The sequence below is a fragment of the Salmo trutta genome, chromosome 32, assembly GCF_901001165.1.
Source record: "Salmo trutta chromosome 32, fSalTru1.1, whole genome shotgun sequence".
NCBI classification, from domain to species: domain Eukaryota; kingdom Metazoa; phylum Chordata; class Actinopteri; order Salmoniformes; family Salmonidae; genus Salmo; species Salmo trutta.
The window spans coordinates 9,308,397-9,322,712 of NC_042988.1; the positions used below are offsets into that span (position 1 = coordinate 9,308,397).

At 43.4% G+C, this 14,316-nt stretch overlaps 1 protein-coding gene across 2 annotated transcripts; it reads right to left on the reverse strand.

Annotated features, from left to right (window-relative positions):
* Nucleotides 1-1,827: 1,827 nt before the first annotated feature.
* On the reverse strand, nt 1,828-10,993 carry LOC115170999 (uncharacterized). 2 transcript variants are annotated; one of them, XM_029727431.1, is made up of 7 exons: nt 10,605-10,993; nt 10,379-10,477; nt 9,657-9,719; nt 9,456-9,561; nt 8,976-9,247; nt 7,773-7,959; nt 1,828-2,642 (listed from the first exon to the last, which is right to left on the reverse strand). In XM_029727431.1, exons 1-7 carry the CDS (start codon nt 10,719-10,721, stop codon nt 2,476-2,478), a joined length of 1,011 nt encoding a protein of 336 aa, XP_029583291.1. In that variant the 5' UTR covers nt 10,722-10,993; the 3' UTR covers nt 1,828-2,475. The 2 variants fall into 2 exon arrangements, with proteins under 2 accessions (XP_029583291.1, XP_029583292.1); XM_029727432.1 differs by having other exon boundaries at nt 9,657-9,716; nt 10,605-10,992.
* Nucleotides 10,994-14,316: the final 3,323 nt, after the last annotated feature.

Consider the following 14,316-nt stretch of genomic DNA (forward strand, 5'->3'; position numbering starts at 1 on the left):
TAAATACTTTTACTTCACTACATTCCTAAAGAAAATTATGTTCTTTTTACACCATACATTTTCCCTGACACTCAAAATGACAGAAAATGGTCCAATTCGCACACTTATCAAGAGAACATCCCTGGTCATCCCTACTGCCTCTGATCTGGCGGACTCACTAAACACAAATGCTTTGTTTTTAAATAATGTCTGAGTGTTGGAGTGTGACCTTGGCTGTCCATAAATGAAAAAATCTAGAAAATTGTGCTGTCTGGTTTGCTTAATATAAGGAATTTTAAATTATTTGTACTTTTACTTTTGATACTTAAATATATTTTAGCAATTACATTTACTTTCGATACTTAAGTATATTTAAAACCAAACACTTTTAGACTTTTACTCAAGTAGTATTTTACTGGGTGACTTTCACTTTTAACTTGAGTCATTTTATATTAAGGTATCTTTACTTTTGAGAATTGAGTAGGAGAATTGAGTACTTTTTCCACCACTGGCATACTATATATTTTCAAGACATGAAGCAACATCTTTGAGGAGTTGCTGAGAAAAGGACAGGAACACATTTCAGTCACGGATACTGCAGGACAGAGACACAGTAGCAAAACAAGGCAGATACACATAACAAAGGAATTCCATCCACACAGAAAGGGGTTAGATTACAGGAAACAGGCTTGATTATTGCACTGGCTCTATGCACACTCGCTGGACTTTACACACACACTCACACATACTACACAGACACTCCAAACACACACACGCGCACGCACACTACATACACTCACAGACACAAAACACATACACAAACACATATTGACGCCACACACACACACACACACGCATACACACGTTCATACTATTCATATTGCCTAGACACTTTTACCCCTACCTACATGTCATATTACCTATATTACCTCAACTACCTCCTACCCCCTGCACATTGAATCAGTACCATGCTCCTCGTATATAGCCCCGTTATTGTTATTTTATTGTATTACCTATTCATTTTTTGCTAATAAAAATTCTAGAAACGTAACTGCATTGTTGGGAAAGGGCTTGTAAAGTAAGCATTTCCCGGTAAAGTCTACACCTGTTGTATTCGGGTGCACGTGACAAATACAATTCGATTTGATGGCTGAGATAACTGATTGTCTAAAAAGACACACTCCCTTGTCCCACCCAGGTCTAAATAAACCCTGGTCCTACACAAACCATTGTCACACACTTATCTGCAGTGATTTTGACGCCTAAACGGATTAGCTTCATGCAGCACAGATCATGATGGAGCAGATTTGTGTTGCATACATACGTCTGTCGGAGTGTGCGTGGGTGTGGGATAAGAAAGATAAGACAGGGGTGTATTGATTATGGAGCATATATGGTTCCCACGCCATCCTTTGTTCCCGGTGGGAGCCTCTCCGTTGTGGGTCTTTTGTGAGGAGCACAGCTGGTGAGTGAGGACCAGGCTGGGTTCCTCTGAGGACCCGGGGAAAACTCTTGTTCATCCTGGGGCTTCAGGAAGAACACAGGTCCTTTTGAAAGACAGCTGAATCTTATGGCCAATATCTGGTCAAGTTATTGGTCTCCAGTCGCATTGGCATAATTGTTAGGTAATAAGTAGGGGTTCATTTTGATGCAGCATAGATCTCTTCATTTTAAAATCATTTCAATGTTATGTTTTATAAGATACCACAGATGTAAAAACTAAGACATTTCTAAAATGTCTTGAGGGTATTACTGCTATGATAACATGATGTGTAAGTATCAGTTCTAGTTTCGGTTAGTTCTGACAGAATAATGTTTAAAAAATGTTTTAAAAAAGCACAATGATGCTTTGGAGAAAGAAAATGTCATTTTTTTATTCAGCAACATTGTAATTAATTCAATACTAAGGCTAGGTTCATTTCATGAGGTCAATGACAATACTGTAAATCAAACTGAAGTGATACAGAGTGCAGCGCAGCTTCGCTGACGGCTTTGTTGTTCGGGGGCTTCTGTTACGACTTCTCTACAGAGCACCGACTGATTGCGACCTCCTTCAAAGAAACAAGAGTACTAAACTTGGAAACAAATCACTTGCCATCTACTAGGCCTACTACTGCTGGCTGGCTGGCTGAGGCTTGAGAACGATGCCAGAGGGCAGAGGAAGAATAAGCTACAGTATCATCTAACTTCACCTGAGCAGTAACTAGTCTCGATCAGACTGGAGTCAATAACACTTCCCCTGGAATGATCACGCTGTCAGACAAATAGACTCCTCCCTCACTAGCCTATTTCTCTCCCAGACCAGAGACATGGCTGGGAATGGACAGACAAACAGATAGACTAGACTGGTGTTGATAAGGCTGCTCCATTTTGGTTCCCTCTCACAGCAGTTATTATGTGAGACTCCCTCCCATAATTGCACTTTAGCCTGGAAAGGGGCGGGGCACTTCACTCCCTGGGTGGAACAGAGGGTGGGGCTCGGTGGGGCCACACCCCTTAGATGTAGAAAGTACACTCCGCCCCCTCCGAACCGGCCTCTGGCTCCACCTTCACGGCCAGATGAGGCTTCTTGCGGAGCCGCTTGGCTTCGTTCTGCAGCTTCTGGCGAATGTAGCCCTTGATCTCCGAGTCCGTCTTCCCTGGGAAGTAGTGCTGCACCGCCCCTGTGGGTGAGAGGTCAAAGATCAGAAACCTATAGAGATGTAAAGTTATCATTACTTGGAAATAACCCGTTTTTGCAAGGACATTGCCATTAAGGGGTTCCACCATTTTAAAGTAGTCAACTGCGTGGGGATTCCTACGGGTTGGGGACGATCCGCCAATAATCAGAGCATTGTCAAATCAAATTAAATTGTATTTGTCACATGCGCCGAATACAACCGGTGTAGACCTTACTGTGAAATGCTTACTTACAAGCCCTTAATCAACAATGCAGTTCAAGAAATAGAGTTAAGAAAATATTTACTAAATAAACTAGTAACACAAGAAAATGGCATAACAATAACGAGGCTATATACAGGGGGTACCGGTACCGAGTAAATGCGCGGGGATATAGGTTAGTCAAGGTCATTTGTAAAGTGACTATGCATAGATAATAAACAACGAGTGGCAGCAGTGTAAAAACAGAGGTGGGATAGAAGCAGTTAAGGAGCCTTTTGGTCCTGCTCCGGTGCCGCTCGCCATGCGGTAGCAGAGAGAAAGGTCTATGACTTGGGTGACTGGAGTCTTTGCCAATTTTTTGGGGCCTTCCTCTGACACCGCCTAGTATATAGGTCCTGGATGGCAGGATGCTTGGCCCCAGTGATGTACTGGGCCGTATGCACTACCCTCTACCAAGCAGTTGCCAGGCAGTGATGCAACCGGTCAGGATGCTCTCGATGGTGCAGCTGTAGAACTTTTTGTGGCTCTGGAGATCCATGCCAAATCCCATGACAAATCTCCTGAGGGGGAAAGGTGTTGTCGTGCCCTCTTCACAACTGTTTTGGTGTGTTTGGACCACGATAGTTCGTTGGTGATGTGGACACCAAGGAACTTGAAACTCTCGACCCGCTCCACTTCAGCCCCGTCAATGTTTACGTATAGTCCACGATCAGCTCCTTTGTCTTGCTCACATTGAGGGAGAGGTTGTTGTCCTGGCAGTCTCATTGTTGTCAGTGATCAGGCCTACCACTGTTGTGTCATCAGCAAACTTAATGATGGTGTTGGAGTTGTGCTTGGCCATGCAGTCGTGGGTGAACAGGGAGTACAGGAGGGGACTGAGCACGCACCGATGAGGGGCCCCAGTGTTGAGGAGCAGCGTAGGCAGATGTGTTGTTGCCTACTCTCACCACCTGGGGGCGGCTCATCAGGAAGTCCAGGATCCAGTTACAGAGGGAGGTGTTTAGTCCCAGGGTCCTTAGCTTAGTGATGAGCTTTGTGGGCAGATTGGTGTCTTCTCCTGCAAATTGTTTTGTCTAGCTTGTAAATGGCTTTAAGCTATATCACCGCCATCTAGTGGGCACAATAAATGAATGACAAGATTTGGTTCAAGACTCCAGCACCGCAGGTGTGGGTAAATCACCAATATTAGCTTTACGTTTTTCTTCAAACTCATCAAAATCTTTCAAATGGTGATAGCCTCAATGACGCTGCCCATGTTGTCAGATGCCATAATAGCACAGATACAAAGGAGAGATCTCTATACATCTCTAAGCCTGTACCTAGAATACCATGGTCTATAAACGGCAGTTCGGGTCCCAGACAATGGCAGATCTGAAGTCAAACGGAAATAACAACACTGTTACAGAAGTAATTAAGCAGACACTCTTGTCCAGATCGATTTACAGTCCCTGCATTCAACTAACTTTAATAGGAAAGTATGAAGTTGATGTGAAAAGTATTTCCATTGTAGTATGAGGTAAGTGCGGGAAGTGTGACATGTTCAACTGCCGTATGGGGATGTGTTTAGCTGTTATGAGGGGGTGTGACTAGCTGTTATGTGGGGATGTGTTTAGCTGTTATGAGGGGGTGTGACTAGCTGTTATGTGGGGATGTGTTTAGCTGTTATGAGGGGGTGTGTTTAGCTGTTATGAGGGGATGTGACTAGCTGTTATGAGGGGGTGTGACTAGCTGTTATGAGGGGGTGTGTTTAGCTGTTATGTGGGGATGTGACTAGCTGTTATGAGGGGGTGTGTTTAGCTGTTATGAGGGGATGTGACTAGCTGTTATGAGGGGGTGTGACTAGCTGTTATGAGGGGGTGTGTTTAGCTGTTATGAGGGGATGTGACTAGCTGTTATGAGGGGGTGTGACTAGCTGTTATGAGGGGGTGTGACTAGCTGTTATGAGGGGATGTGACTAGCTGTTATGAGGGGGTGTGTTTAGCTGTTATGAGGGGATGTGTTTAGCTGTTATGTGGGGATGTGACTAGCTGTTATGAGGGGGTGTGTTTAGCTGTTATGAGGGGGTGTGTTTAGCTGTTATGTGGGGATGTGACTAGCTGTTATGAGGGGGTGTGTTTAGCTGTTATGAGGGGGTGTGTTTAGCTGTTATGTGGGGATGTGACTAGCTGTTATGAGGGGGTGTGTTTAGCTGTTATGTGGGGATGTGACTAGCTGTTATGAGGGGGTGTGTTTAGCTGTTATGTGGGGGTGTGTTTAGCTGTTATGTGGGGATGTGACTAGCTGTTATGAGGGGGTGTGTTTAGCTGTTATGTGGGGATGTGACTAGCTGTTATGAGGGGGTGTGTTTAGCTGTTATGTGGGGATGTGACTAGCTGTTATGTGGGGGTGTGTTTAGCTGTTATGAGGGGGTGTGTTTAGCTGTTATGTGGGGATGTGACTAGCTGTTATGAGGGGGTGTGTTTAGCTGTTATGTGGGGATGTGACTAGCTGTTATGAGGGGGTGTGACTAGCTGTTATGAGGGGATGTGACTAGCTGTTATGTGGGGATGTGACTAGCTGTTATGAGGGGATGTGTTTAGCTGTTATGTGGGGGTGTGACTAGCTGTTATGTGGGGATGTGACTAGCTGTTATGAGGGGATGTGACTAGCTGTTATGTGGGGATGTGACTAGCTGTTATGAGGGGATGTGTTTAGCTGTTATGTGGGGGTGTGACTAGCTGTTATGTGGGGATGTGACTAGCTGTTATGAGGGGATGTGTTTAGCTGTTATGTGGGGATGTGACTAGCTGTTATGAGGGGGTGTGACTAGCTGTTATGTGGGGATGTGACTAGCTGTTATGTGGGGATGTGACTAGCTGTTATGTGGGGATGTGACTAGCTGTTATGAGGGGGTGTGACTAGCTGTTATGTGGGGATGTGACTAGCTGTTATGAGGGGGTGTGACTAGCTGTTATGAGGGGGTGTGACTAGCTGTTATGAGGGGGTGTGACTAGCTGTTATGAGGGGGTGTGTTTAGCTGTTATGAGGGGATGTGACTAGCTGTTATGAGGGGGTGTGACTAGCTGTTATGAGGGGGTGTGACTAGCTGTTATGAGGGGGTGTGACTAGCTGTTATGAGGGGATGTGACTAGCTGTTATGAGGGGGTGTGACTAGCTGTTATGAGGGGGTGTGACTAGCTGTTATGAGGGGGTGTGTTTAGCTGTTATGAGGGGATGTGACTAGCTGTTATGAGGGGGTGTGACTAGCTGTTATGAGGGGATGTGACTAGCTGTTATGAGGGGGTGTGACTAGCTGTTATGAGGGGGTGTGTTTAGCTGTTATGAGGGGATGTGACTAGCTGTTATGAGGGGATGTGACTAGCTGTTATGAGGGGATGTGTTTAGCTGTTATGAGGGGATGTGTTTAGCTGTTATGAGGGGATGTGTTTAGCTGTTATGAGGGGATGTGTTTAGCTGTTATGAGGGGATGTGTTTAGCTGTTATGAGGGGATGTGACTAGCTGTTATGAGGGGATGTGTTTAGCTGTTATGAGGGGATGTGACTAGCTGTTATGAGGGGATGTGACTAGCTGTTATGAGGGGATGTGTTTAGCTGTCATGAGGGGATGAGACCTGCTGTTATGAGGGGATGTGTTTAGCTGTTATGAGGGGATGTGTTTAGCTGTTATGAGGGGATGTGACTAGCTGTTATGAGGGGATGAGACCTGCTGTTATGAGGGGATGTGTTTAGCTGTTATGGGGGGATGTGACTAGCTGTTATGAGGGGATGTGTTTAGCTGTTATGAGGGGATGTGTTTAGCTGTTATGAGGGGATGTGTTTAGCTGTTATGAGGGGATGTGACTAGCTGTTATGAGGGGGTGTGACTAGCTGTTATGAGGGGATGTGTTTAGCTGTTATGAGGGGATGTGACTAGCTGTTATGAGGGGATGTGTTTAGTTGTTATGTGGGGATGTGTTTAGCTGTTATGAGGGGATGTGTTTAGCTGTTATGAAGGGATGTGTTTAGCTGTTATGAGGGGATATGTTTAGCTGTTATGAGGGGATGTGTTTAGCTGTTATGAGGGGATGTGACTAGCTGTTATGAAGGGATGTGTTTAGCTGTTATGAGGGGATGTGTTTAGCTGTTATGAGGGGATGTGTTTAGTTGTTATGTGGGGATGTGTTTAGCTGTTATGTGGGGATGTGTTTAGCTGTTATGAGGGGATGTGTTTAGCTGTTATGAGGGGATGTGTTTAGCTGTTATGAGGGGATGTGTTTAGCTGTTATGAGGGGATGTGTTTAGTTGTTATGTGGGGATGTGTTTAGCTGTTATGAGGGGATGTGTTTAGCTGTTATGAGGGGATGTGTTTAGCTGTTATGAGGGGATATGTTTAGCTGTTATGAGGGGATGTGTTTAGCTGTTATGAGGGGATGTGACTAGCTGTTATGAAGGGATGTGTTTAGCTGTTATGAGGGGATGTGTTTAGCTGTTATGAGGGGATGTGTTTAGTTGTTATGTGGGGATGTGTTTAGCTGTTATGTGGGGATGTGTTTAGCTGTTATGAGGGGATGTGTTTAGCTGTTATGAGGGGATGTGTTTAGCTGTTATGAGGGGATGTGTTTAGTTGTTATGAGGGGATGTGTTTAGTTGTTATGTGGGGATGTGTTTAGCTGTTATGAGGGGATGTGTTTAGCTGTTATGAGGGGATGTGTTTAGTTGTTATGTGGGGATGTGTTTAGCTGTTATGAGGGGATGTGTTTAGCTGTTATGAGGGGATGTGACTAGCTGTTATGAGGGGATGTGTTTAGCTGTTATGAGAGGGATGTGTTTAGCTGTTATGAGGGGATGTGACTAGCTGTTATGAGTGGATGTGACTAGCTGTTATGGGGGGATGTGACTAGCTGTTTCAGGCTGCAGTACAGACGAGGCCTTACTCAGTATTGCCTGGATCTCGTCTGCAGGCAGGGCAGGCTTGGGTTGGCCCCTCTTGTTGTTGACAATGCCGGAGATGGAGTGAGAGGCCAGGCAGTCCCTCTCATAGAGGCCCCGGAGCAGGTCATTGGTCAGCTTCTGGGCAGTGGTCCCCGTGTTACAGCGGTCAAGCAGCTCCACAGTGATGAACTGGAGGGTATAAGACATTAGGTTGGATTTTTAAAATTGTGGTGGCCCATCCCATTTTAGAGATACAGTGGGGTCCGTAATTATTGCATCCTTGATAAAGATGAGCAAAAAAGACTGTATTGTATGCTAAACATTTTTGGCAATTATATTATTTTGTACTAATACAATTGCTCAGAGAAAGAGATAGGGGTCAAAATGATTTTGCTTCCACTGTTCCTGGGGCCCTTGTTATGGTCAACGGCATCATGAACTTTACCCAGTACCAGGACATTTTAGCCAAAAAACCTGGTTGACTCTACCAGAAGGCTGACACCTGGCCTTAAGTGGATCTTCCAGCAAGACAATAACCCCAAGCACTAATCAAAATCCACAAAGAAATGGTTAATTGACTACAAATTCAACATTTCGCAATGGCCATCTCAGTCTCTGGACTTGAACCTCATTGAAAACGTGTGGTTTTAACTGAAGAGGGCAGTCCATAAGTGCAGACGAAGGATATCCAGGACCTGGAAGGATTCTGTATGGAGGAATGGTCTAAGATCCCTCCCAACGTGTTCTCCAACTCATAAAAACATTTTAGAAAAAGGCTCATTGTTGTTATCCTCACAAGGGGAGGGTTCTAGAGTATTGAAAACAGGGGTTGCAATAATTTTGTCCCTTATATTTTATTTTAACACTTGTTAAACAACATCTCTTTCTCTGAGCAATTGTATTAGTATAAAATAATTCAATTTCCCAATTTTTTTGCATACAATATAGCTCAGTGTTTGTATTATTTATTTTATACAGTCTATTTGGCTCATCTTTATCAAGGGTGCCAATCATTATGGACCCGACTGTATATTGGCATTCTGCTATAAGACCAAGACCAAAGGCCTATTCAGTCAACTTCAAAGAATAGATATAATCTTGCATATTGCATGACATCAAAAAGGACTTCTAGTACAGTTTTTAACCTCTCCTGAAGACTTATGCTATATATTTTTGACGTCAAAGACATTTAAAGGGTTCATCACCTCCTGATAGAGGGGTGGTCCGTTGATCTGGGAACCCCCCTCATGAGACCCCGGAGGGTATCCATTCTGGTGGGGGTGGGGGGGCTCTAGTTTGGCCGCCCAGCACCCGTTCAGCACCCCTGGAGAGGCCAGCAGTGCCGACGTTGTCATGGCACCACTCCTCACCAGGATCTCAGGCATGCTGGGAGATGTAGTTCTCCGGTCCGTGCTGCTCGACCACACCTCCGTCCTCTCGATCAGGGCCTCCAGGTTACGTGCCAACTTTCCACACGCTAGCATACGATAGTATGGCAGTCATTAGTATGAATCCCACAAACATCCAAGAGATTAAAGCATCTTGGGTTGTTCTTAGGCACAGATCTAGGAACAGCATTCCCTCCCTGACTCCTGACCTTAATCATTAGCAGGGAAAATAAAAAAAAATGAACTCAGATCAGTGTCTAGGGGCAACTTCCTCCTACTTCTCCTGCTGGCCCTCACCTGTGAGGCATCTGATTTGCTCCCTCAGGTTGTCCATCTCTCGCTGCATGCTCAGCACCATGGCAACCAGGTCAGCCTTTGAGCGTGACTGTAGGCCTCCAAGACCCTTGAGAGAAATTAAGAAGTCAAAAAGTCATACATAGAAAGTCTAAACCACATGCAAGCACTCACACACATGCACACTGCCGTCATCCAGTGTACCTCTGCCATGAAGTCGCCATCCTCGATGCGTTCGACACTGGGGTTGTCTGACACTAGTACCTGCTTGGAGATAAGAAATTAATCATACAAGTTGTCTCACTTGTATGTAATTGTGGGTCAGTCAGTGTTTTTAAATTTGATGTATTATATGATGTATTGTCAGCTATGGTCCGCTATGGTCAAAATCATAGCTAGATTGAAACATCAGAAAATCCCTGTGACGATGATAAAATATTATTCTTCATAAATTCTTATGTCTTGCCAAAAAATAAATAAAGTTTCATTGTAAAGCTATGATTCAGTATCCTTCCTTTATTTGGGAGTAGCAGCAACATGTTACTTGTTGCTGTTTTGGCTTGTCGTTCTTTTCACCACCTCCCCTTGCCAAAGGTTTGTGCTCTCCTCTCCTCTCCATCATTGAGATCAATGGCTGCCCCCACCATGCCTCTCTCTCACATTAGCGCCATTATGACAAAACACCGCTGAGAGGTGAATGCTCTCTGTGTCACTACTACTACAGTCTTGTGGCTTCCAAGTTGTAAACCCTCAAGCGAGGAAGTGAGGTGCTATATTACTAACGTACAAATAGGATTTATGTCGGTCGGTCGGTCGGTCAAGATGCGCATATGATGCCACCATAATGACCAGACGCGTGTCAACCCCGACAGATAATAGAGAAAACTTTGTCCCAAAAATATTATATGATAATAGTCGAGCCAAACCCTCGTTTTCAACTTCTGGAGAGCGGTGTTGCATGGTGGATTCTCTTCTACGTTCTCTTTCACCGGGTGTGTGTGCTTTCTTCTCTTCTGAGCTCTGTGCTGTAATAGACAGTCCGGGTAGGGTAATTAGCGACATAAATCGTGAGCGACAAATACTCGCTCCTCACCGAATGGGCAGTTACTGTATAAAGACCAGACTACAAATAACCGTTAAACGTTTACGTACACATGGAGGCTGGCTGTGCGATGTCGTGATGTCAAAGTCTTCATATTTAGGTTCTTCCTCCTCCTCTTCTTCATATTCGAGGTCGAAAATGCGCTTTGCTATTGTTTTCCTTCTCATCTTTCTCCCATTATCCTTTTCCCCCGCTGAAACACTGGCAGCTTCTTGAACATGCTGGTCAATACACTGTGCTCGGCTCCCCGACTTTCGCGTCAATGCTGGGTAGGCACCCGCAGCAACCGTGGCGCGGGGAACAATATTTGTTACGGTTGTACTTATTGTACTTATTGCAGCTCATTTAGTAGAACTGTGTTCCACACGCTTGATTTAAGCTATTTTTCGGTTAAATGTACCGTGGCATGACATGGCAAGACTGGACAAAGCCTGCTCAAGACGAAAGCAGCAGTTATAGCTTTGGGCATGATTATGACTTTCAAGTACATTTATTGTTTAATTATTTGAATGGGAGGGTTTATTCGAAGGGATAACGTACACTATGTGAATTTCAATTGCATCACTATGCTATAGGGTACTAGGGGGTAACTAGCCCTCCTTAAGAACAATGTCTAATTCCCTAAAAACAATGTCTAATTGCTGACACAAAAAAGCAAAGTTTGTGAAATAAAAGGGTTTGTGGATGAATGCTTAGGCGCATAAACTGTAAAGGGAAATAAATGGCAACAGTTTACACTTTTTTTGTTATTTCATAAAATTTTGTTTTTAGAAAAGGAGCTTTTTTTTAAGTACTGGGGTAAGCAGCTTATGCTAACTAGATACCTGGCTAGCATTTACTGCTAGTGAAGTTGCTAGCATAAACTAGCGCTTACCGGGCTAGTCATTGTCTAAATGACAGGTAGAAACACATTCATAACCATAAAGGGGTAACTATCCCCCAGGGAGTTGCCCACAACACACTCATCCAACATATTACTACTTTACTCAAAAAATATCTAAATTTTTCTATCTAAACAAGTGGAGTATTTATCTTAAGGCTTTCCTTCTTGTATATTTTAAAAATAGCCACCCTTAATGCATTGATGACAGCTTTGCACACTTGGCATTCTCTCAACCAGCTTCATGTGGTAGTCACCTGGAATGCATTTCAATTAACAGGTGTGCCTTGTTAAAAGTTAATTTGTGGATTTTCATCCAACATATTACTACTTTACTCAAAAAATATCTACATTTTTCTATCTAAACAAGTGGAGTATTTATCTTAAGGCTTTCCTTCTTGTATATTTTAAAAATAGCCACCCTTAATGCATTGATGACAGCTTTGCATACTTGGCATTCTCTCAACCAGCTTCATGAGGTAGTCACCTGGAATGCATTTCAATTAACAGGTGTGCCTTGTTAAAAGTTAATTTGTGGATTTTCTTTCCTTCTTAATGCGTTTCAGCCAATAAGTTGTGTTGTGACAAGGTAGGGGTGGTATACAGAAGATAGCACTATTTGGTAAAATACCAAGTCCATATTATGGCAAGAACAGCTCAAATAAGCAAAGAGAAATGGCAGTCCATCATTACTTTAAGATATGAAGGTCAGTCAATCCGGGAAAATCTCAAGAACTTTGAAGATTTCTTAAAGTGCAGTCGCAAAAACCTTCAAGCGCTATGATGAAACTGGCTCTCATGAGAACCGCCACAGGAAAGGAAGACCCAGAGTTACCTCTGCTGCTGAAGATAAGTTAATTAGAGATACCAGCCTTAGAAATTGCAGCCAAAATAAATGTTTTACAGAGTTCAAGTAACAGACATCTCAACTTCAACTGTTCAGAGGAGACTGCGTGAATGAGGCTTTCATGGTTGAATTGCTACAAAGAAACCACTACTAAAGGACACCAATAAGAAGAAGAGACTTGCTTGGTCCAAGAAACACGAGCAATGGACATTAGACCGGTGGAAATCTGTCCTTTAAGATTTTTGGTGTCTTTGTGAGACGCAGAGTAGGTGAACGGATGATCTCTGCATGTGTGGTTCCCACCATGAAGCATGGAGGAGGAGGTGTGATGGTGTGGGGGGTGTTTTGCTGGTCAAATCAAATTGAATTTGTCACATGCGCCAAATACAACAGGTGTAGACCTTACTCCAGGATCCAGTTACAGAGGGAGGTGTTTAGTCCCAGGGTCCTTAGCTTAGTGATGAGCTTTGAGGGCACTATGGTGTTGAACGCTGAGCTGTAGTCAATTAATAGCATTCTCACATAGATGTTCCTTTTGTCCAGGTGGGAAAGGGCAGTGTGGAGTGCAATGGAGATTGTGTCATATGTGGATCTGTTAGGACAGTATGCAAATGGAAGTTAGTCTAGGGTATCTGGGATAATGGTGTTGATGTGAGCCATGACCAGCCTTTCAAAGCACTTCATGGCTACAGACGTTAGTGCTACGGGTCGGTAGTCATTTAGGCAGATCACCTTAGTGTTCTTGGGCACAGGCACCATGGTGGTCTGCTTGAAACATGTTGGTATTACAGACTCAGACAGGGACATGTTGAAAATGTTAGTGAAGACACTTGCCAGTTGGTCAGAGCATGCTCGGAGTATGCCTCAAATTACCTCGCCTCCAAAATCACCGGACCTCAAACCAATTGAGATGGTTTGGGATAAGTTGGACCGCAGAGTGAAGGAAAAGCAGCCAACAAGTGCTCAGCATATGTGAGAACTTCTTCAAGACTGTTGGAGAAGCATTCCTCATGAAGCTGGTTGAGAGAATACCATAGTGTGCAAAGCTGGCATCAAGGGTGGCTACTTTGAAGAATCTAAAATACATTTTTCTTTGTTTAACACTTTTTTGGTTACTACATGATTCCACGTGTTAATTCATAGTTTTGATGTCTTCACTGTATTCTAAAATGTAGAAAATAGTAAAAATAAAGAAACACCCTTGAATGATTAGATGTGTCCAAACTTTTGACTTGTACTGTATATAGATCTAACGTCATTGGAATATATATATTTTTTTTTTGTTGAATTTTTTTTTTTTTTTAGCAATTTACCACAAAATCGTTTTGTTGAAATATCTCCAAAAGTTGTGATGACACAGAGGAAATGTTCTGTTGAGCAGAGGCAGTGTCAGCCAGTGAGTGTTGGAAAAATTATTTGTTTGACATAATTTGACATCTTGTGTTGTTATTGTGAATTACGGGGGGGGGGGGGGGGGGGGGCAGTTACCCCAGGGGGCTAGTTACCCTACAGATAAGGCTAGGCTACTGTCCCTTACAAAAAAAACACATGATTTTGACGTGATCTTATGTGAAGTGATAACATGTAAAAGCAACATGTGAAAACATGAAACTATACATGTGAAAACATGATCTCGTCAAATAAATGTGACAGCATGGGGATGCAAAATGTCAACATGTGATAACTTGAAACTACAAGTGACAACATTTGAACATTTTTCATGTGAAAATGCAATTCCACATGTAAGAGTTCGATTTTCATGTGACATTTTTCCACATCTGAAAGTGAAAATTCCACATGTGAGAGTTAGATTTTCACATGTGAAAGCGCAACTGAAAATGTCAAGTTTTTTAATCAATGAGAATATGATTACATTTGACATGATCACTTAGCGCTGACTATTCAACATGACCCCACCTAGGATTTAAACACATAACCTTTGGATTTGGGGTACGCTGATCTTTCTGCTGCGCTACAAAGTCTATATCATTTTCTGAAGTCCCCTACACATTGTCACGGTTGTCGTCGGTGAAGG